The sequence below is a fragment of the Rhea pennata genome, chromosome 2 (genome assembly GCF_028389875.1).
Source record: "Rhea pennata isolate bPtePen1 chromosome 2, bPtePen1.pri, whole genome shotgun sequence".
NCBI classification, from domain to species: Eukaryota; Metazoa; Chordata; class Aves; order Rheiformes; family Rheidae; genus Rhea; species Rhea pennata.
Window position 1 is genome coordinate 90549862 of NC_084664.1, and position 24065 is coordinate 90573926.

A 24065-nucleotide genomic window follows, 5' to 3' on the forward strand; every position below is an offset into this window, starting at 1 on the left:
AAGCGTGACTTGGATTATTGGTGCATCGATAGCGCAGAGACACCCCACAACTGTTTCAGTTATAATTTGCCTCCATCACAAAGAAAATATCGCTACTACTGAAGCTATCGCTGAGTCTTTCTGCCTGGAGGGCAACATTGTGCCCCCCAGGAACTCTAGGGGCTTGGTACGCGCCGGTAGAGCGCGCCTGCGCAGTGAGGGCCGGGCGGCGCCTGTGTGACTCAGGCGCTGCCATTTTGGGTTGTTGGTTCTGGCCGCGCCGCCCTTTCTGCGCTCGCTCCTGTGCCCCGAGCCGAGATACAGGCACAGACCGAGGCGCCTCCGCCCGTTCCTGCCGTCGCCTTCGAGGAGCTCTCAGGACCTCCTGGGCGGAGAGAGGCTCCCCCCAGCCGCCTTCACCCTCCTCCCGGCAGTGCCCGTCCTCTGCCGCTCCGGGATCTTTATGCCCGCCGTCCTCCGTAGGAGCCACTAGCGCAGGGACCCGCCGCCGTCTCCTCCTCCCTCCGCTGCTGCCGCCGTCGCCTCTTCTTGCTTCTCCTCTTCCTCTCTTCGCCACCATTTCCCCACTCCCCGGCACCGGGGCGCTGAGCTAGACTATGGGGACCAGGCTGGGGCTGAGCAGCGGCAGAGCGGGCGGCCCGGTCACCGTGTCCACTACAGCAGGGATGGGGGGGCTCCGCGGCTTCGTGGCTTTATCTTGACATGGCTCCTCTCCGTGCTGCTAGCAGCGCCGTCGCCTCCACTGCTCCTCCTGCGCCCGCCGGCTGCGGGTAGCGAGCAAGCCACGGTCTCGGTCTCTTGTCTGAGTCTCTCAGTCTCTTGCTTAAGTAGGGGGGAATTTGGGGAGGGGTTCCTTTTTTGTTTTTGTTTTCCTTTCTTTTTATAAAGAGAGGAGAGGGGAAATATTTTTTCCTCTCTTCTTAATCTGGTCCGACAAATTTGCTAACCTAACAACTTTTAACCCCAAGTAGTCAAAACCTGGGGGAGGGAAAATGTCTGGAGAGAGGAAGAAAATAACCTGATAATTGGGGATGTGCTTTTTGGGGGGAGGGTGTTTGCAGGTTTAAAATTGCAACTTAGATTTGCAGTTAAAAAAAAAAACTTGCAAAAATTTTGACACCAAAAACGTGTTTTGCAAGAAAAATAGAAGCAAAACTCTCCATGTTTCCCAAGTCGTGACCATGAAGTGAGAGAGGGATCGCCGTGCTACTGTGGGTGTCCTGCTGCCCTGGGCACAGGCTGCCCGCTGCCGCCTCTGCCGTCCTGCGTAGAAAGAGGCCTAAGGAGAAGCGAAAAAGGATTGGCCATGCACAGCCTCGGCTAACCCGCTAACCGTGCTCGCTGTGGAGCGCAACAGCAGCAGCAGCAGAGAGAGAAGGATCCCCGGGGGATCAGCAGCCCAGGGAGCGTGTGAGCTGTTGGGGAATGTAGGGCTCTCACACTGGTAAGGAGTCCGGGTTTGGGGGGATTGATTCGGATTTTTAATCTCTAAGTGAGATAATACTGTCCCTTTAACCCCTGCCCACCCTCATCTATGGCCATCATGTTCCCTCTTGTCTTAGGCAGCAATAGCCTTAGGGCAGTGATGTGCCTGATGATGAGCAGGATGAAGTTAGAAATGACTCTGCTGTTCTTCCTCTTTGCTCCCCTGCAAACCAGCACTGTGTTGTCTGTAGTTGATTTTGTTGTTGGCAGAGAAATCTTATACCTCCCAGGATGTGCACTCCTCCTTTGCACTCTTTTCTCTGTTGTCCACCAAGTGTAATAATTCTAAAGGGGAAAAAAAAAAGACGGGCAACATAGCAATAGTGGAAATTTGAGAATAATAATCAGTAGAGTCATGAATCTGGCTGGGGTAAAACGCAATTTGTAATTTCAGCTTTTTTTTTCTTTTTTCTTTTTCTTTTTTTTTTTTTGGTAAGCAGAGCAAAAATAACCCCCCCCCCCATGGATTGGGCTCGTGCCAGTTGCTTTTTATTGTACACATAAATTGTGATAATATTTGGGGTTTTTTTATTCTCACCCACTTATTCCTGCAGCTAAACTGTTCGCACAAATGTGTTTTCTTCAAAATTCTTAGTTGTTTTTCATTTCTTGGTTTATTGTAAAACCTATTCTTGTCCAGCCATGGCTGGACAATTACTTATTTTGTTTCTTGACCCCTCTAATACGACATTCTCATGAAATATTGCCTGAGGTGCGTTTTTGGGTTACACTCGCGTTTTATCTATTCAATCGTATTAGCAGGAATAAAATGACTTGTTTCTGTTGTACTTGAGTCTTACGAAAAAGTGCCCATAGTTTAGTGACAGTTTCCAAAGGCTTTAGTATCACCTGTATTACAAAATGGGGGACCCAAACTCCCGGAAGAAACAAGCTCTGAACAGACTTCGTGCTCAGCTTAGAAAGAAAAAAGAATCTTTAGCTGACCAGTTTGACTTCAAGATGTACATTGCCTTTGTATTCAAGGACAAGGTAACTTGCCTTTAGTATTTTTCTCTTACTGTGTTGTATGTTGCAATGCTAGTTGCATGTTAATTGTGCTGGACAAAGTTCAGCATGTGATTGATGCTTAGTAAGTTTAATTTTTATTATTTTCTTATTACTGTAACATTCGCCTAGTTTACATGTTCATCATCATTTTGGCTTTCTTTTTTTTGAATATTTGTAGTTTTGTAACAGAGGATGCAGATACCTCAATTAAAAGATTATTTGGTAACTTCTGTGTTGGATAAATATTTATCTAAATTAATATTGTATTTCATTAAGCTCAGTCGGGACTTGAGTCATGTAACTGTATTTTCTGAAACAGTTGAACTGAGAAAGGAGAACTGACTGTAATGATTGCTAAAGTTACTGCATTTATCTCGTTAAAGCAGAAGGGGCATGCAGGCAGTTGAAGGGAGGAGTCACAAAATGTAATATTGAAATGACCCAAGCATGTAAGCATATATCAACCTGCCACTCCATTTGAGAAGGGAGGGGGAAGATAAGAGGAAGTCTTAATTTACTTGTCTGCATTGAGTAGTACCACTGGATACTGTATCTGGGCTGAAGTGGAGAACCTGTTTATATTTCTGAGTCTAACTTAAAATGCTAAGCTTGTTTCTGTCTACAGAAAGTGAGGAGAAGTTGGTGTAAACAAGATGTACTGAATAGATGAGCAAGTGAAGATAAAAGCAAATGGCAACAGAATATATATTGAAATGCATGTAAATGAGCTTTGAACTTGCTTAATTCACTTGAACATGTAGCTTTTGCATTTTCAGTGTGATAGTTGCATGTTTTTTAATGAAGACTGTTCTTTTAACACTTTTAGTTTAAGTGTTTCCTTGCATTTTTAAATTTGGTTTGATCTGATTCGTCAGTTCTAATGCTAACAGAGCTGAATCTAGTGGGATATCATAATCTCTAGTTATTCTCTCATAAAATGATAGACTATTGGATTAATTTTCTTGTGTTTATAGTATAGTTTATTCTTTTCTTCTATTGACTTCATGGATAACAAAGCAAATGCTACCATTTTCAAAGAAATATGAAGGCTTAAGCAGTGATAAGAATTTCTGGTTGCTTTGTATAAATTCATTGCCAATGTCTATTTTAAACATGCTGAAATTTGCTTGTATCTAAGTGAACTGTGAGGATGTCCATCCAGTGCCTGTTTGCTTAAAGCAGGAGTTAAGCTCAGCCAAGCTTGATCAGTAAACGTTTGTTATGCATATTATGGCTTAGTGGGTTTCTAGATTTTTTTTCAATAAAATACACCTTATGTCACGTAGTTCTTAATAGATAAAGGCTTCTTAAACTGTAAGAAAGCTGTTAGTAGCAGGCAAACTATGGCATTTCACATTTACAAAAAATTCTTACATTTTCCCTATAACAATATTTTGCCCATTCTTGAGAGCTGCTGAAATATTCATAGAGGTGTAAAAGTTATATAACAAATGAAGATTTCAACAAATTATGAATTTCAGTTTTTTAAAAACAGAATATGTCTGGCCTCACTTAGTTCAACTTTAGCTGTTTTGTGTGTAACTTCCTGTGATTTGTCGGAGTCTTAATTTATGTAATGTGTGTGTTATGCGTGAATGGTAACAGAAAACTAGAAATGCTGGAATAAACTTCAAGTTTATACCTAGAAAGGATTGTAATTTTAATGTAACTTTTTCTTGTTGTTTGTTTAGAAGAAAAAGTCAGCGCTTTTTGAAGTGTCTGAGGTGATACCAGTCATGACCAATAATTATGAAGAAAATATCCTGAAAGGCGTGCGGGATTCCAGCTATTCTTTGGAAAGTTCCTTAGAGCTTCTGCAGAAGGATGTAGTACAGCTTCATGCACCCCGCTACCAGTCTATGCGCAGGGTAAAATTATTATTTATACTTGCTGAATTTTGGTCCGAGTTCTGAACACATGCTTTTTCTTATGAAACTTAGCTAATCTGTTCTTTCAATTTAGCTAATCTGTTCTTTCCAATTCTTCTGTTGCACTAGAAGTCCGAAGGCATGTGTTTGAAGTATAGTTTGAAGAGTCATACAGCACATCTGTTTGGAAATTTTCATTTACTTTAAATCTGTCTCATTCAATTATGTTTTAGGAATGATCTTGCTGGCCTGCACTCACTCATGTGTGTGCTCTCTTGTGCGCGCTCTCTCTCGCTCTCTTGTGTGCGCACTCTTGCACACGCTCGCACTCTCTTTCAAATAGGCACATGTTAATTCTTGCCATGACTCTTGCTATATAATTGTGTGGTTTTGTGTGAATATTAGAAGGTAAATACGTTTTGCTAGGAATGATACTTTTTCCTTAAAGTTGGGATTTCTATTAATTGGCTACAAAAGATTTTAGTTGAGCTAGGAGTAATACAAATGGAAAATTACATAAACGTAATAAGTTATAATAAATACCGCTTTTGAATTATGTGCCTGTATACATAATCTCCTTATCTGTGTCTGGAGGGAGTGTAAGTACAGAAGTTAACTCTACTGCTTACAGGATGTTATCGGCTGTACCCAGGAGATGGACTTCATTCTTTGGCCTCGTAATGATATTGAGAAGATAGTCTGTCTCCTGTTTTCACGGTGGAAGGGATCTGATGAACCCTTTAGGCCTGTTCAGGTAGGAGTGTGTGTGTATATTTAATATATATATGTATATATGTATATAATATGGGGGTTTTTTTGGTCTTCAATAAGTAACATGTCTGGGGGGTGGGGAAAGGAAGTACTCTTCATAACCAGTAAGTGGTTGTTGTTGAGGTATGTGGGTTTTGTGAATATTAGAAAATAAGCTGGCTGGTTTTATTTATAAGGCAAAATTTTATTTATAATTCTGCTTCCTATCAGTATGCACTGTGGTACTAGCACTGTCAAAACCTAAGTGTATGAAAGACCTTTTGAAATTACATATTTTTATTTGTCAATATATACTTTTTTTATATGCATACATACAAATATATACAATGTTAGTAATTGTAGAAGTTGATTAGACACAGCCGTTCTCAGCACAATCAGGTCTTTGTCTAAATGTGGTAATGTCCTGAAGGTTCTGTGAATATCTCGAATTGTTTTTTTGTTTTTTTGTTTTGTTCCTTTTTTAGGGAAAAGGAGCAGGGTTGGATGGAATTTTTACATTATAATTTTTGTCTTGAAATAAATTTCAGACATATTTTTCAGCAGCTGGCTTTAGCTGTGTACATTCAGATTCTTGAGCAAATTACATGCATTGTTTTCTGTGCTGATACTGCAATAATAGCAAATTATTGGAAAAAATATACTTGAACGAAGATGTTCTGCCAGAACAAGCTAAATCTGTTTTTGTATAGTCAGTTAGGGTTGCACCTTTGATTTGTTAATAGGACATTGCTGTGGTTAATGCCAGTTTAGGGGAATCCTTTAAGTTGTTTGTGCTAACACTTAAATACATAGTTGTAACTGCTGTCCCCAGTTTTTCAAGGATGAGAAAAGAAACAAAAGTTATAAAATTCCAGATTAAAGGAGAATAGTTGTTTAAATGTGAGTTTTAGACTAATAAAAACTGAGTTTCCTTCCCCTACACAATGCAGGCCAAGTTTGAATTTCATCATGGTGACTATGAAAAACAGTTTCTGCATGTTCTGAGCCGAAAGGACAAGACTGGAATTGTTGTCAACAACCCTAACCAGTCAGTGTTTCTCTTCATTGACCGACAGCACTTGCAGGTAAGCTTATTCTGTATTACTTTTTCTCTTACTGCCCACAATGTGAGTTATTTTAAAGAAGTGTGTTTTAATCATAAAATGACTTTTCTCAGGAATATTAGTGATTTATTGCAAAATATTTAAGTAGAAAAAATGATAATGCATTCATGCTTGCATTTTAGTAGTTTCAGAGGAAACATGCTATAAATAGGATTCAGACATGCAATAAAAAAGCTATGGGCCACAGATGTGTTGCCCCATAGAATCAGTTTCATGTGTTTGTGTTAAAACAATTTAAATGTTTTGGAAAAACAAAGTTGTTTGGCTTAATGTATGTGATACTACAGAAATTATGCAAGGGAAGAGTTAACAGCAAAATGATTAAAATAATTTAGTCATTAAATATTGCAGGCTTATCTTGAGGTTCAAGATGCAGGTTATCTTCAGGTTATTTGTGCATGTGAAAAAAGGCTTTCAAAAGTGTGTCCTTCCATCTCCTGCCTCCACTGCAGCAGTAGCAAGCTGGTAATTAGGCTGGGTCTTCTGGGGGTACTGTTGTGCATATTAAGCTCATGTGAACTTTCATGTTTAATAGCTTTTTTCTTTTCTGCCTTTAGACTCCAAAAAACAAAGCTACAATCTTCAAGTTATGCAGCATCTGCCTGTACCTGCCACAGGAGCAGCTCACTCACTGGACGGTTGGTACCATAGAGGATCACCTCCGTCCTTACTTGCCAGAGTAAGGTACTGGCCAGCAAAATGGGGAAGATCACAGAATGCAGCAGTGAATTTTCACTTTCCTCACCACTTTATTCTTTCAGGATTTAGAAGAAAATGGACTCATGTTCAGAACACTATACATTGTGAAACTTGATCATCCTGGATTATTTTTTTTATCATTTGTATCTCAGAACTTTTAAATTTTTTTAGATGTTTTCTGCATGGACCTTGTGAAAGAGAGGATGCTCTGCACACTTCTGCACAGCATCAGCATCTGACTAAAATGTGAAATGAAGGGACTGTACACTGAAACAAATGTATCTGAAAGCACAAGGTGATCATTTGTGGTGGTGTTCCCATTTGTGCTGGTCATGCCCCCTACCATCAGTAATGTTAAAACATCAGTATTTGGAGGGTGAGGAGTGAATGTAACGGGTATAAAAGCCTTAGCTTTGCTGTTAATGATTGTATCAAAGAGCACTCTCGGATTCATTTTAATGAACAGAAAAGTGGCTATTACAATAGGAAGTAAATGTGGGAAAGAAATCTTAAAAAAAAATGCATCTCATTTAATGTGTAGGCATATTTTGCCTTTTTTTATTTTGCTGGGCCATGTTTAAGTTTACTGGCACTTTCAGTTTTTGATCTCTTTCCCCAAGTTGCTGTATAACTGTATGATAGTATTCTTTTGAGTTGGATACGCTTATACAGATGAGGCAGACCTGGAGTCTGAAGTCGCTAAAGCAGCTAAAAATAAAGTAAAATATTAGCTGCAGAAACAATATTGGTAGAGGATTATTTTTTCTCGAGAGTTGAGACTTGTAAACTTGCTGGTGAACTGTGCAGGAAATACTGGTTTCTAAAACATTTCTTAAGAAAAACCCATTGAGGTTTTTTCTTTTGGAATAGACATTATAAAACAATGTAAAATAGTGTTTGGAGTGTCAAAAGTTGGTTCTGAGAGAACATTTTAAGATTGTGCAATGCTAAAAGGAAGACTACTGTATAGTTTTGATGACAAAGAAGGCTTTGCTTAAGGGTTGAGTACTTTACTGGAGTAAAACTGTATAAGCCTGCTCCCTTTGGATAAAACTAGTGCTTACCTGTTTAAAGCTTGTATTTAGCTTTTGTTTGGATTTGGAAAAAATTGGAACTTAAATAAATTAGGTGAAAGATGACTGGGCTTATTTATGGAAATCCTATGAATTGAATTTTACTGATAACCTATCTTTTGACAGTGTTACCCATTTCAAGCACTGAATATGTACAGCTTGAGGAACAATACTAAGATTGACAAAGATTAGGGACAAGGGTAGTCTCCTGTTATTTTGGGAAAAATGCATGTTTTGAAAATTAGCTGTTGAATTAATGACATACTACTATATTAGTAGATACATAGATATTTCCAATTCTTTGATCATAAAGTCCTACAGGTTCAGCTGGAGCATACTAGAAAAACATGACCTGAAAGCTGCAACATTACATTAATACATGCCTTAACTTACAAAGAAAGTGTTGCTACTCCTGTTACATGACATTTTAGGGCAACATTTTGAAAATGCCACTGTACAGAAGATTTGGAAATTATCATTCCTGCTGATAGGGCTTAAAAGATCAATTTCTCAGCTTAAAATAAATTTTCCTCTTAATGGCCTGTATGAAACAGTAACAAATGTCAGCATGTGGTTTGCAGCAGGTTTCGTAGGGTCTTGAACAGTCACGTTTCATTAGTTTGAATTTTACTTCCTAAGTGCAACTCCTGTGTTTCTTCAGAAAATTTTTTTTTTTGGTCATTATCTCATAGAAGTTGAGAGTATGGCAGTAGTTACCTTGGTTAACAAAACAGACGATTCCCTAATGCAGGAACTATTGGTTTTCTTCTTTATGATATTTCTTTTGAAAGAAACCTCAAGATGCTGGCCCACTGAATGTGTACAGTCCTTTTTAACTGCCAGCCATGGCCAGATCCTTAACTTAGAATTTTCTGTATTACAAGGAACAGCGTGTTGAATTTCATTGCTTTTTTGGTTTTATATGGGAGGTATAAAACATACAAGTTGCAAGTCTGTTCTATGTGACAGTGTTGCCAGAGTTAAATAAGGTACTTTCTTGGGATAAGATCATAGTTACATAATACAAATTTTAAGTGTGGTCTGTTCTACACAGCTGGCAAATGTTATGCTTTTGCTGTTCTATCAGATTGAGTTGATAGGTATCTGTACTGTACAAGTTGTCAAAAAGATAAAAAGGAAGCAGGCTTTGGAGCATGAGAATTCTGGAGCATGAGAATTCTGGAGCATGTAGGAGTTTGTTCTTTAATTATTTGGCGTCTTTGAGAGGCATTTCTCTTTCTCAAACAGGAAGACCTTAGGGGAAAAACGTAGAATTTGAAATTGTCCTGCTATCTCTCAATTGAGCTTCTAGCTGAAGCATTGGAATACGATCAATACTTCACCTGAATGTAGGAGTTCTTCCAGGTTATTGCTTGAAGATTTGTTATGTGGAGGCAGCAGAATGAAGCAGACAGTGCTGGCCCTGTGAAACTTTTTGCCTCTAAATGAGCTGTCTGAAGGAAGACATGTTAGGTGCTTACTAGATGAAAAGAAGTGTCTTAAATGTCAGTGTCTAGTCTATACATGGTTATATAAGCTTTCCTTTGCTTTTCAGGCTGCTTCAGCTGCACAAGTACTACTTGCTACAAGTACTCTATAGGAAGATCAACAGAACTGATGGTCTAAAATTTGCCCAATGGAAAAGAGTTGCAGTAGGTCTATAGCTAGTTTGCAGTTGATGCATTTTAATTGTCACATCTCTTAAAAAGAAACCATAAATTTATTCTCCAAAGTTAGCTTGTTATCACTTAATGCCGCAGTTATTGTATATGTCAGGCACTAGAAACATATTTGGGTTACTTATCATTTCTTTTCAAAAATCTGTTAATGAAACCAGAACCAAAGTTTGAACATTGAACAGTCTAGCTCAAGCTACTTATCTCTGCTACAGGTTGATTTCTGCATAGCAAAATATTAAGCCTATGGAAAACAAAGCTTGTAGTTTTCTCAGTTTAAATTTTCTACACTTTTTTCCTTGGGAAAAAAAAAATCTTCAAAAAGACCTGTTTGATTTGTACTTTTGAGCAGAAAATATAAACAAGCAGGGGCTTAGTCATCACTACAGGTAGGTAGTACTCTGAGTATCCTTGTGAAAGACCAGATTATTTTGTACTGTTGACATATTGCAGCAAATGGTGTAAGCAGAAGTATTGTCAAACCTGTTTTATTCCTCCCCAACCCTACTGCACAAACTAGAATCTTCTTGTGCAGATTTGTATCCCTTTGGACTATTCATTGTACCTGGTGGTGATGCACTGACTTGGATACTAAGTTATGTTGAGTTTCTGTGTATTATGATTTACACTAATTACTGCACTTCATGACATTCAGGTGTACAGCACTTTGCTCAGACAGTCATTCAAAATGTTGCGTCTTTCAAAGAATATAATGTCCTTGCTAGCCTGTTTTAGTAAGGCATAATGCGTTCGTTTTAAAGTTACTTAAAACTAAGACCTGATACAAGTGCCATAACTTCCTGTTCTTTTTACATGCTCTTTAGTGTGCTTTTCAGACCTACTTCCTTCCCTGCCTATTTCTGTTTTGCTGCCAAGAGTGCACTATCCTCTCTTAGACTTGTCACATGCTGAGTCACTAGGCTACTTCCAGTTAATGGACTTTGTCCTGTTAAGTCTAGATCTCTGGAGTTGAACACTAAACATGGTCACGTTATTTTTTTTGCGCTTGAACTGTGAGATTATTCCAGTGCACTGTACAGGATTCATTTAAGGTTATATACAGACTCCTGATACTAGCACCAAAGTTGCCCAAGTGAAGAACAGACTATGTATACTAAGCAGGTAGACGTGTGGTATGAGTTTAAGTTAATTGCTAATGCCTTTTTTTCAGTTGACCTGGAAATGCTTCTCTCATTTTCAGCTTTGTGACTGTGGAAGTGTGAAGATCAGAACCTGTATAAGCCTACAGATTCCAGGAAAATTTTCTGGAATGCATGGAATGAGAAAAGGGCTTTAATGGTATGTTACAAGAAGGGGAAGAATTAACTAGCATGCTTGGTTTTTCTCAATGGCTTGAGACTACTGTGTTATTTATTATTGGTCTATTATTAAAGCACTTATTTTAGAGGTACTTTTTGTGCTGCAAATCTGCTTTTTCATTTTAGTGATCTTTATATACAAACCACACTTTGCCAAATCGTAAAGCCAGCACTTGTTCTATAGTATTATTAGCATGAGAAATGGACTTGTCTTTGTATAGGTCTGGTCTTCGTTTGCACCTATGCTACCTGATGCTATACTGTTTTTTGAGAGCAAGGTCGCAGCTTATATGCGTCTTCCACGCCTATTCGGTACTTCCATGTTGCTGTAGGATTTTAACATGATCGTGAGTGAAAAGGCTCAAGATGTAGGAGGCTGTCCACTATAAACCAAGATTCTCTTAGCTTTTTCTCTGCTATACTACATAGGAGTTGGGTGTTTTGTGTTTGCTTGGTGTTTAACTTTTCCTCCTTGTAGCATGGTACACTTGAAATACAGATGGACTCTGCTGTATGAAATATTAAGAACAAAACCACGGTTCCATCTGTAGCAGTGAGTACTGCGGTGTGATTTCTGCATCTCAGCTGGGAGTTCAGACTTTACAGCACTGATGCTGTGGAAGGATACATCAGCTCTACAGGTTAACTGAACCAAGCTAAGTGATATGCCCACATTTTTCTTTTGCGTGGCTGATTAAAATGCTTGTCAAGACTGAAGGTATCTTTGACCTAGTTCATCTGCTTGAAAAGGATTTACCTATGGGAAGGTCCCATAATTTGAGCACAATTACAGTTTGCTAGACCTATGCTGAGCCTAAAGCACCTGCTCTGCAAGCTGCTTTTCCGGGTTCTCTTGAAAAACTGTCTCTAAGCAGCTGCTATGCCTTTTAAGCAGAAGTTATCAAAACTCCAGAGTTCTTCTACTGTTGTACAGCCCAAGGGTAGTTATTTTGGTGAACAATCATAGGGATTTTCTGGTGGATAGCCAATGTGCCATGTTGGAGAGGAGTGTGGAGGTAATTTGCTTCAACTGAGGCAAGAACTGTATCATGGCTTATGCTGTAGCTTTACACAGCCATGGCTGCTTGGGACCAGGGTATGGAGTAACAGGAAGTCACTGAGTGAATGTGTTGTAGAATCACAAAGGTTGTCCCAGAATTAAGCAGTAAAATAGGAATCAACGTGCTTTTCTCCATACTGACAGAAAATGAGATGAGAAAGAAGCTTTGACGTTTCTTTTTGTTTCTCCTGAATAGACAATTTCTGCAGGTGGTAGAAAAATTGTGAAATAGAAAAGCAATAAAATGCGATTAGGAGTTCTTCCGTGTCACTGGTAGTGGCTCAGAACCCGTCAATGGAACAGAACAGCACTGAACCAGGGTTCAGAAGAATTATTCAACATTCCATCTAATTCTTTCCCCCAGTCCTCTTTAAGAGGTAGTGCTTGTCAGTTTGAGAATTGGAACTCAGCTAGCTTGTAACAAACTTGGCAGAGTAACTGAGGGGAACCAGCTAAGCTGTGAGACCCTTGACTCGTATTTTGTAGTAGTCTCTGCACTTAAAAAAAAAAAAAAAAAAAAAAAAAAAAAAAAAAACTTCCCTCCCAGGGCTTGTTGAATTTACCACCTTTTTCTTGTTCTGTGACAGGTAACTTAACCTGAAAGACTAACAGAGAGCCTTGGTAGTAAAAACACTTGTTTCAGCAGTGCCTTCCTTCACCGCACTCCAGTCTGGTGCATCACTGACAAGCTGCTTATTCCTGAGAGCTGGAAACCTTAGTAACAAAACCCCTCCTCACAGCAACTCAGTTTGTGATCGGTTCCTGCCCGGATTACTATCCTTGCTCTTGAGTTTTAAACACCAGCAATGATTCTATTTTGGTTCCTCATTTTTTCAAAGGATATGTAAAAGCCTTGAACTATAGGACTGCACAGCACCACCGTGGCAAAAATACTTGAGCTTCCGTCTGAATGCAGTCAGTAATAATGTGATACCAGCATGAAATACTTAGCTTACCAATATATTGTATGCAGGGGTAAGCTGTGGTGGTTTTCACTGCTGGAGGTGGGTTATTTCACAATGTGTTATAGACATAGAAAAGATTAGCCCTATGTAAAGACAGCTCTAGACATCAAAGAGTATAGTGTAGATATTTGGTATGTTTCTGGGGAAAAAAAAAAGGCATGGGAGGGGCTGTCCCATCATTTGCAGCTGTAAGGTATGGAGCTTACAGATGTCTGCCAGTTATTGAATATATTTTTTTTATACCAGTAAGCATCACAGGATGATCTCATCAAGTCATTTTATTTGCTTGTAAAGCATTTACGCCTAAATCTGCACTGATGCAACCGGGTCAACCTTGCAGGAAGTGCTTGTTCTGATGCCTGGTGGAACCATGTGCCATTTGTCCTTATTATGGAAAGAATTTCTCCATTGTTCCACTTTAAACACAGCTACGGTAAGATACTGTTTTTTTCAATCGGTAGATTAGGCTGGAATCAGCAAAGAACACTTCTAAATATTGTCTGACACCTGACAGTTCACACCCAAAGATATACAAGCTCAGTGGTGACAGTTTCTTCTGAGAAGGAGGAATTGTCCCGAAGCCAAAGGTGAGCTGTGAAATAAATGATGAGGTCAGAGTGCTGCTGCTAATGGAGAGATAACGAACAAGGATGTCTTAAAATAATCGGTATAATGAACTGCTTCTAAAATACCTGTCCTGCATATTAATGGTGTCCCACTTCTATTAATTAGGCAGCACTAAAATACTGTGTCAAACAGCCTGTCTTTATGAGGCAGAAGAGTTATTTCAGGAAGGTTTTCCTCTTTACCTCTCAGCCTGCGGCAGTCCTTTCCAAACTTGAACGAGAACAGGAGGATATTGTTTACGGGTTGAGATTTGCCATTCTTAATTTGCGGGGACACTTTTCAATTGTAATTACGTAGGTGTGACGAATGCTAAGTGATAGAATGAGACCACTTACTATGGTAGTGTCCTGAGGCAGCCAGCTTTGATTGAGGAAGTCATGTTAAGTTGCACTGGGACAGTTACACAACAGTGGAGTTGTCCCAGCACACAGCGCTAACCGAGAGGTGTCTGAATCTTTCAGCACTGTCTACTTCTTATTTCAGATAGTAGTCAAAATCAGTCTTGTGTTCCAGTGGTGGGTGTGATTATACTAGTGGGGAGGAGGAGGCATGCTATTCCTCTCTTCCATTTCTTTCACCTCTTGCATGCTACTATGTGGATAACCTATAGAAGAAAACAGGAAAATTTAAGAATGAGGAAAAGGGAGGGAAAAGAGGTGAGAATCAGGAGCAGAAGAGTGAGGGACAATTGGCCATACCAGAATATGTAAATGAGAAGACAACCAGAACTGCAGTTCCTAAACCAAAGGACATGTCTGCACATTGATAAATCCTCTCAATCTGCTCCTTTTGCTAGTAATTTCAGAGGAGGTGGAGATGCTCAAGGCCTGTAATTGATCCTGGGCAGAAGAAGCTGTAAGGGGAGAAATAACATGATCCAGTGAAGCATATAGTTCTGGTGAGAAAAGGTAAAAAGATAAATCTGGACCGAGGTAAGTGTCATCTTGTGTATGCTGTAGCAAAACATGAAGTTTTTATAAATGAGATTTAGAGACGACTGAGCATGAGTGAAAATACTGAGGAAGAAAGTCATTACGAATATACTGCTGAACAGAGGATGCCACCCTTACAACGCCACAGGGGCGTAAACCATGTACACTTCTAAGCTTCATAGAAGAAGCTTCTATCAGGGTTGGAGGCAATGTGAACTAGACTTGTAGCAAAAATAAATGCTAATAGCCTGAGCCATCTGTAGTTTAATTGAAAAACTACCATTCAGGGATAAGTTTGTTACAGCAGCCAGTACTGTTTGTTTTAAAGTAATCTTGGAAAGATTTCTGATACATTATTAAATTTTAAATCTCCCATTTCTCATGGGAGACTTCAACCACCCTGACATCTGCTGGAGGGACTACACAGCAAGGCACAAGCTGTCCAGGAGGCTCCTGCAATGCACTGATAATTTCTTGTCACAAGTGGTCGAGGAGCCTACAAGGAAGGGTGTCCTGCTGGATCTTGCCCTAACCAACAGAGAGGGACTGGTTGGAGATACGAAGGTTGGGGGCAGCCTTGGCTGCAGTGACCACAAAATGGTGGAGTTCAGGATGTTGCAGGAAAGAAGTAAGGCAACAAGCAGGATTGCAACCCCAGTCTTCGGGAGAGCGGACTTTGGGCTCTTCAGAGACCTAATTGGTGGAATCTCATGGGTTAAGGCCCTAGAAGGAAGGCGGGTCCAGGAGAGCTGGCTAGTATTCAAACATCACTTCCTCCAAGCTCAAGAGCGGTGCATCCCTATGAGTAAGAAGTGCACCAAAAGGGGCAGGAGACCTGCATGGGTGAACAAGGAGCTCTTGGCCAAATTCAGACAGAAGAAGAAAGTACACAGAATGTGGAAGAGGGGACAGGCTACGTGGGAGAATTACAGGAATGCAGTCAGAGTATGTAGAGACGCAGCGAGGAAGGCTAAGGCCCAGCTGGAACTGAGTCTGGCAAGGCATGTCAAGGACAACAGGAAGGGCTTCTTCAAATGCATCAGCAGCAAGAGGAAGACTAGGGAAAATGTGGGCCTGCTTCTGAAAGGGGCAGGGGCCCTGGTGACAAGGGATACAGAGAAGGCAGTATTACTGAATTCTGGCAATTCTGAAATACTGAATCCTGGCAGCCCCCATGAATCCCGGAGCCTGGAGGTAAGGGAGAAAGTCCAGAGAAGGGAAGACTTTCCTTTGGTTGAAGAGGATAGGATTAGAGACCTTCTGGGCAGGCTAGACATCCACAAATCTATGGGCCCTGATAGGATGCACCTACGGGTACTGAGGGAGCTGGCGGATGTTGTTGCCAAGCTGCTCTCCATCATCTCTGAAAGGTCCCGGAGAACTGGAGAGGTGCCTGAGGACTGGAGGAAAGCCAAAGTCACTCCAGTCTTCAAGAACGGCAAGAAGGAAGACCCAGGCAACTAGAGGCTGGTCAGCCTCACCTCCATCCCTGGTAAGGTGATGGAACAGCTCATTCTGGATGTCATCTCCAGGTATGTGGAGGAAAAGAAGGTGATCAGGAGTAGCCAGCATGGATTCAGGAAGGGGAAATCCTGCTTAACCAATCTGATAGCCTTCTAGGATGGAATGACTGGCTGGATAGATGAGGGAAGAGCAGTGGACGTTGTGTACCTTGACTTCAGCAAGGCTTTTGACACTGTCTCCCATAACATCCTCCTAGAGAATCTCAGGAAGAGTGGGTTAGAGGAGCGGACAGTGAGGTGGATTGAGAACTGACTGAAAGGCAGAGCTCAGAGGGTCATCATCAGTGACGTGGAGTCCAGTTGGAGGCCTGTGGCTAGTGGCATCCCCCAGGGCTCAGTACTGGGTCCCATCCTGTTCAACTTCTTCATCAGTGACCTGGATGAGGGGATGAAGTGCCTCCTCAGCAAGTTTGCTGATGATACCAAGCTACGAGGAGTGGCTGATACACCTGAAGGCTGTGCTGCCATTCAGAGAGAGCTGGGCAGGCTGGAGAGCTGGGTAGAGAGGAACCTCCTGAGGTTCAACAAGGGCAAGTGCAGAGTCCTGCACCTAGGCAGAAATAACCCTCGGCACCAGTACAAGCTGGGGACTGACCTTCTGGAGAGCAGCTGTGCAGAGAAGGACCAGGGAGTGCTGGTGGATGACAAGTTGACCATGAGCCAGCAATGTGCCCTTGTGGCCAGGAAGGCCAATGGTCTCCTGGGGTGCATTAGGAAGAGTGTTGCCAGCAGGTGGAGAGAGGTGATCCTGCCCCTCTCCTCAGCCCTGGTGAGGCCTCACCTCGAGTACTGTCTCCAGTTCTGGGCTCCCCAGTACAAGAGAGACATGGAGCTACTGGAGAGAGTCCAGCGTAGGGCTGCGAGGATGATCAGAGGGCTGGAGCATCTGCCCTCTGAGGAACGGCTACGAGAGCTGGGCCTCTTCAGCCTGGGGAAGAGAAGACTGAGGGGGGATCTTATCAATATCTGTATCGGAAGGGAGGGTGTCAAAGGGATGGGGCCAAACTCTTTTCAGCTGTCCCATGTGACAGGACAAGAGGCAATGGGCAGAAATTGAAGCACAGGAAGTTCCACCTGACCGTGAGGGGGAATTTCTTCCCTGTGAGAGTGACAGAGCACTGGACCAGGTTGCCCAGAGAGGTTGTGGAGTCTCATTCTCTGGAGATCTTCAAAACCTGCCTGGATGCAGCCCTGTCTAACATGTTCTGAGTGATCCTGCTTGAGCAGGGGAGTTGGACTAGCTGATCTCCAGAGGTCCCTTCCAATCTTACTGATTTTATGATTCTGTGAATTGTGTTCAACTTTATGTTGATAATCAGTTTGCAGGACAGGTCACTGTTATACAACAAACTTCATAGCAAATTATTTCTTTGGTTTTGCACATTGGGAAAAAAAAAAGCCTATATATCTGATCACAAAACTCAAATCTTTTAAAGAGAGTGAGTCAACTTACATGACAAAAAGAATTCTTCATGCACTCTAGTGTATTTTAACCTTCAGAGCTCTTTCTAGAGAAGAAAAATAAAGGTCATGGTTTATAGAACCTGATAGTACGTACATATCATTGGTGGGGTTTTGGCCTTGCCAAAGATGATCTAGTCATCACTTTAAACCTGCCCACAACAGTACATGAGGAGACAAGTCTTCAACTGATGAAGAGCAGCCTGGCTCCACCAAATTCAGCAGAAAACAAGCAATTTACAGCTAAAGTTTGATCGATGGGTCACTGGATATACTTACTCAGCTCTGAGTTTCACTTGATGATTTTTAAAGAAATATAACCAGAATTTTAGGTAGAGCTGAAAAACCCCAGTGTAACTGTATTTTCCTATATAGGGTAATGAGGATGAAGTTAATCATGAAAACTTGCATATGAGGGTTCTACCACACCCTTTTTCAAGGACTCCATGCTGACCTGCTTTTACTCAATTACAGAACTATTAACTAGTCTTTAAAAAGAGTTTCAGAAAATTTTATTGAATAGTTATGAATCTGTTACAGCATCAGTAAATTACCCTTTGTATTTAGCTTACTTTGCACTCTCAAAATACTGTTTCAAACAATGTCTGTAAAAACTCTTTACTACCATCTTAAAGAGCAAGTACTTTATATGCAAATACAATGTTTGTGATTGTGACAAACCTGGAGAGAGAGATGCTTAGTCACACCATGTATACCACAGGTAAAAGAAAACCAAGCTAACACTGGTATGCTGGTAAGCTGTTTGCTGGACCTTTCTGTCATCTTGAACAAAAAATAAATGCATCTTCATGCTCTCGTTCTGTTATTCCTTCCAAAGTAGACACTAGTTTTAGGCTTATAGCAATTTTGATGGTAATACAGACATTTGTTCATTACGTTATCAACATTTTGTGCAAATGATCCATCTTAGTGCATAAATGAGAAAATCATTCCATGTTGGGATTCTTAAGCCCAACATTATTATTTTTTAAATTACCTCCTTATACTAATTTCCAAGATACTTTGTATGTCTGCCTTGTGCTATTAACTTTCCTGTTGCCTTGTTTGTTAAATCCACGCTGGCAAATGCAATATTTTTTCCTTGCTTCAAAATCTGGGCTGTAATCAATACCTCTTCTCCAATCTTAGCAGCAGCTGTGTATCTTAAATGAAAAACAAAATAAAAAAGTAAGATTCTACACAGAGCACAAATCCAAGACTATCCCTGCATTTTAGATAAATATGAAAGGAACTAGCAAAACTGCATAATTAAAAACAAATCTCTCTAATTGCCTGTTTTCAAATCCCTGCTTTTAAAGTCCTTGAATTCCTACTAAATGCTGCAGTAGTTAGCAGAGAAAATTGGAGTGTAGTAGTAGAGAAAGAACCCATAGCTTTTTTCTGTCAAAGTTCCATTTTGGAGCAGAAACAATTAGGTATCAAAGACCTCACTTACAGGTCCTGTTCCAAGTCTCATTCTTGCTGCTTCTGACTCTACAGCCCTTCTAAACCAGTCTGGCTAGATTAGTTGCAAAATGTCTCTGGAACAAAAGCTCCAGAAAGTCATTTCTGTACAGAAGCCAATCATAGATAAACTGCTTTTCATATTTCCCTTATACTCTTAGAATTCATGGAAATTTGGGAGGCCTTCAGGATTTCCTGATTTAACTTAGTTTCCACTCATTAGATAACTTTCTGTTTTATTTACATGAGTGGGTGGGTTTGCTTTTTGAACACTCTCCAGGGAATAGAGAAGAAATTCCTCTAAAAACCCTGGAGAGAATCAGGATGAGTGTGTGATCCAACCATGATCTGAGGTAAAGGAACAATATTCAAAGGCTGGAGTTATGCAGGAGAGCATATAATTATCTCTTCTTGAGATACATTTCATCAACCAGTCCATTGTTCACATGACACCATTTCAAAAGTATGTCAGTCAAGTCTAATGCTGATGTAGCACAACCCTGATTAGCTGACAGGGCAGGATTTCAGTTTCAGTCCTGTTTCATTCTCAGAGCCTGCTGCTGATCTTCTTGTGATCAAAACAAAAAAAAGAGGGGGGAGGTGAAAAAAAAATCTCTGCTTCTATTTTTTTCTTCCATTACTGAAATAGCTTCCTCGTGACAACTTTTAAAAAAGCTTTCTTCCCAAAAAGGAAAAAGCTGTACTATAGCAGTATTCAATATCCAGTATCACTTGTTCTTGGAAAGCAGAGTGGTTGGGTTGCACAAAGCTTTAAGCATTGCTTCAGATGACATTTCCTAAAGGTTATGCTACTCCGTATCATTTTGGATCACCTCCAGAGGGAGCGTTTTCTTGAGGTTTCAGCCCTTATATAATTGGGAGGGGAACGAAATACAATCATACCAAAATTTCAGGTTTTCATTTCATTTTAAATAATTTCCTTGTCATCATAGTGGTAGAAGAAAGCTTGAATAGATGCTCTGGGCATACCCTGCCAGCAGAGAAACTGGAAGGTGCAGAGGAGTGAAAAGTAACTTGGTATAGATACACAGATCTCTTTCTCTCTCTTACATGCATTCACTCACATGTTTTCAAAGTGTTTTTTAGTCAATTTTGATTGGGGTTACTTTTCCCAGATTTTAATTTCAGTGTTAGTTTTTTGCAGGTAGGATTACTTTTGTTCCAAGCAGTCATAGTATTGTCATTAAGAGTTATCAAGCAAAGCTGACAAACTTTATGATCAAAGAAGGCTTCAGAACAACTTTTAAAAAAAAGGTCCTTTAAAATTACTTTACAGAAAGAACTGTTCTCAATATTCTCAGTATAAGAACCATCTTTAAATCACACTAAAGAAATCTTATCCCAGTGAGCAATTCTGAATCAATCTATGATTTACCCCCCATCTCAGCATGTAATAGAGGTAAAATGTTTACTGTTTTAGTATTGTATGAACTAATCCTAAAAGAACTTGCAGAAAGCTTCTTAACCTAGATCTTGTTGCTTGAGGTTGCTCTCTAAAGTATCTTCACAAGTGAAGAGAGAAGTTGAGACAATTTTATAAGCCTAAAGTTTACCACATTTCGACACCCCTTCACTATTCTGCGAATGAATGGGTACTGCCTTGTAAAGGCACTAAATACAAAGCAGTAACAAAATAAAAGCAAGCCTGACTCCAGTTTTTCCACCAACTGGCAATATCCTCAAATATAGCCTCCCGTTAATTTATCAAAACAAGATTTCTGAAACCAAAGGGAAAAAAAGATTTTTAAAGACGGTACTACAGCGTAGAAAAGAATTACAACGTCAACACCTTGTTAGGGAAAGAAAAGGTAGGGTGTTCTATCAAGCATGGTGGATACCTACGTGATGTTCATGTCCACGCTGACTCCAGGCACTGCTCTTTCTGTGTACAGCAATGCTGCTGTTGACACCACATCCACAAGTGTGGCTGTCAAACCTCCGTGTAATGTGCCACCTCTGTTTGTATGCTCCTCCTCTACTTTCAATTCACAAACAACTTTCCCAGGAGTTGCAGAAAGAAGTTTCATCTGTATAACCAAAAGAGAAATAAAAAGTTTACTGACAAGAGTACCAACTCCAAAGACTGCCCTGAATCAAGCTGAAAGTGAACCTTGTTTTAATTTTGGACTCATAAGAAAAAAATTTAAAGATGTGAAATATTAAAGTTCAACTGCCACATTAGATATTTCCATAAAATTTGAGCTGAAGCTTCTTGCTTTAGCAAAATTTGTATTTCTGGTACAGATTTATACTGACAGATTAACAAAACTTTAATACTTGCTAAGCTCTCAGGAGTTGCTTAGGAGACAGCATTCTTCATTATTTTGCCTTTTGCTTTAATCTATGACTGAAAACCTTAATTAGAGGGAATACAACACTGCTTGGACTATCTGTACATACTATAGTTATGAAGGTTTGTTAACTCACAAAACGAAAACAAAGACTGATACTAATTTATTAATCTTACTTCTAGAGCAACCTCAGTAAAAATCATTATTTTGAAATGAACAGTGGGAATGATAATCAGACTGGCCTCTCTGTATTGAAATACATGTTTCTCAGTAGAAGTATCCAATGTTATACTACACTGTATTACAACACTATAACTTGTGGGTACACCTTTATCACAACCCATACGTCTGTAACAGAAAACTACAGCACATTTGTGCTACCATGCTTCCTGTGTAACCATCCCAAGAAGCTAGAATTTTGAGACCAAGAAATCATTGCATTTCAGTATTTAAAATCATCTGCTCAAGTCTTTTCAGTCAGGAGCACTACAGATGCAAAACTGGGATAAATACAGTCTATATGTTCAGCCCTACAACTAATACTTTGAAGTACACTTAAACTGTCACAAGGGAAATGTGGGCATAATATTTATTACAGTTTCTACTACATTTTATTTTTTTTTACCCATAAGGGTTTTTTTCCCTAGTTTAAATGTTTCCATACTGTATCAGAGAGACTGATTTATTCTCTTTAATCTTAAAACAAATTATGACTGAAATTTCTCCAGTTTCACTATTACTTATTTATAAGGTGGTATAGGAGCTCAGTTCTAGCCAACATCCCTTTCTGGTAGGCCCAAATTTATCCTAATTTTGCAGAGAGGTTGTACTAAAATAAATATTGATGGACTACAGAGACCAAATACAAATGGAAAAAAAACGTGAAAATATGCAGAAGTGAATCACTGAGGCGGTGTCCTAACATAATACAGCACCATGATCAATGAACATCTCAAGCCCTAAGAGACCATGTTGCACTGCACTGGCTGGAGGCCTACGGTTTTGACACCATTTGTGATGTTTTGACTGATGCTTGACATTGGGAGCAGATGGCTTCCACTACCTTCAAGAGTGCTTCGGTCCATCAGCAAGGCCGGGAAAGCGTTTGGTGGTGGTTGCCAGCCCCATAATCTGGTACTGTCTGCTTGCCGCTCTTGGTGACAACAGCTGAACAGCTGAGCGCTCCCACAACTGACACCGCTCTAACTGCCGGTGGGGACTTCTCTTCTCACAGCCCTTCTCTCCCAGTCCTCCCATGTCTCAGTGAGCAGTGTTTTGCTTCAGCTTCCAACTGCTACTGCGATGCACCACTTCTTTGGGGAACAGGCTTTAAGCCCAGTGGTAGTTAAGCCCTATACAGATACCACATTGGAATTAAAGCAGAAACTAAGTCTCATGCTGGAGCTCAGAAGTTTCAGACTAAAATTTGTCTTCTCCAGAAAAGGAGAAATCTCAAGTCACATTTAGTTATGGTAAGAATGGCTTGAAGTAGCTCCCAGAACAACAACAGACACTTTAAATTCAAACAAAACCATAGCTTTATTATTGTCATTATTATTGTGTTCATAGCATCATATTTCTAGAAGTGGATTGCAAGAAAGGTCAAAAAATATCCTACAGCAAGCTGAGAAGCCTGTCTCCCAAAGCTTACTTCCAGCTAGTTACCTTTCTGAGCTAAAATACTGCATTTCAGAGATCAGAATCTCTGTAACTAACACAGCTTCCCAACCATAAAGCTTCGTGCTTGACATATAGAGAAGTGTATATATCCAAATCCTTGAGGTACTAGGTTTGTGCCTGTATCGTGCGAGAGGCGTAGGCATTTTTACCAGGGTGGTTTCCTTAGCTATACTTACTGCATACCCCCACGTCACAGCTACGCCAGTAAGTGGAAACTAAGACGTTAAACGCGGAATTCAGGCACTGCAAAATTTAAGCGCAGCACTGCAAACTGCTTCCCGAGGAAGAACTACGAGACGCGGTAACTTTGCTGAACCTTCCTGCTCGCGACGTCACGCTGCGCTGGAGCTGGCTCAAGGCCGCCTTACGAACGCAGGCAGCACTGAAGCACTTGTGTTTTCAAGGTGAACTCTGAGCCACTTTTTTTTTTTTTTTTTTTTTTTTAACGGTGATGACAGGATACCATTAAAAAAAAAAGAAAGAAATGAGCGTGCCCCTAACTAATTATAAAGGGAAGGCCGCCAGTGAGGTAGTATCTAACGGTGAGCTCCTCACCGAAACCCTCCTCCTCGCCGCGGCAGCTCCACTGTGGGAAGCAAGCGTTCCTCAATAATAACTTTATTTTCTAACGCGTTTTGTCACCATGGGGGGTGGGGGGGGGGGGCACACGACCCAAGCCCCCGCACAAGGCGGTCGCCAGCCACCGCGCAGCGCGGCCCCACACCGCGGCGGCTGCCCCGGGGGGGTGCGCCCGGGTGGGGGGGGGGGGTGCGGGGTGCGGGTGGCGGGCAGGAAAGCCCGGCGCGGCCGCCGGCTGCGGCGCCCCGGGGCCTGCCGAGCCCCCTCCCCCGCGCCACTCCGGTCCGGTCCGGTCCGGTCCGGTGCCGTCCGGTCCGGCCCGTACCTTGCGGAGCACCCGGTCGAAGCCCTGCGACTCCACCATGTAGCCCACGGCCTCGCGGAGAGTCTCCACCGTGAAGCGCATGGCGGCGCGGCGTCACCTACCCGCCGCGGCGGCGGAGGCGGCGGACGGGGCGGG

General features: G+C 41.0%; 3 protein-coding genes and 1 long non-coding RNA gene across 7 annotated transcripts; 2 read left to right on the plus strand and 2 right to left on the minus strand.

The window, feature by feature from the left end:
• The first annotated feature begins 222 nt into the window (after positions 1 to 222).
• C2H6orf62 (chromosome 2 C6orf62 homolog) lies at positions 223 to 8073 on the plus strand. Its single transcript, XM_062569901.1, has 5 exons — positions 223 to 2475; positions 4185 to 4361; positions 4993 to 5115; positions 6062 to 6196; positions 6793 to 8073. The coding sequence occupies exons 1-5, from the start codon at positions 2347 to 2349 to the stop codon at positions 6916 to 6918; spliced, it is 690 nt and encodes a 229-aa protein (XP_062425885.1). The 5' UTR covers positions 223 to 2346; the 3' UTR covers positions 6919 to 8073.
• A 4529-nt stretch (positions 8074 to 12602) lies between these two features.
• On the plus strand, positions 12603 to 18386 carry LOC134137198 (uncharacterized). 4 transcript variants are annotated; one of them, XM_062569899.1, is made up of 3 exons: positions 12603 to 13066; positions 13274 to 13460; positions 14265 to 18386. In XM_062569899.1, the coding sequence occupies exon 3, from the start codon at positions 14968 to 14970 to the stop codon at positions 16048 to 16050; it is 1083 nt and encodes a 360-aa protein (XP_062425883.1). In that variant the 5' UTR covers positions 12603 to 13066; positions 13274 to 13460; positions 14265 to 14967; the 3' UTR covers positions 16051 to 18386. The 4 variants fall into 4 exon arrangements, with proteins under 4 accessions (XP_062425883.1, XP_062425884.1, XP_062425881.1 ...); XM_062569900.1 differs by lacking the exon at positions 13274 to 13460 and having other exon boundaries at positions 14451 to 18386; XM_062569897.1 differs by having other exon boundaries at positions 13033 to 13460.
• Positions 13288 to 14796, minus strand: LOC134137202 (uncharacterized). The gene is made up of 2 exons (XR_009957639.1): positions 14353 to 14796; positions 13288 to 14258 (listed from the first exon to the last, which is right to left on the minus strand). It is a non-coding gene; the product is annotated as an uncharacterized LOC134137202 (long non-coding RNA).
• ACOT13 (acyl-CoA thioesterase 13) lies at positions 18060 to 24054 on the minus strand. Its single transcript, XM_062569902.1, has 3 exons — positions 23931 to 24054; positions 20898 to 21082; positions 18060 to 18733 (listed from the first exon to the last, which is right to left on the minus strand). Exons 1-3 carry the CDS (start codon positions 24009 to 24011, stop codon positions 18577 to 18579), a joined length of 423 nt encoding a protein of 140 aa, XP_062425886.1. The 5' UTR covers positions 24012 to 24054; the 3' UTR covers positions 18060 to 18576.
• Positions 24055 to 24065: the final 11 nt, after the last annotated feature.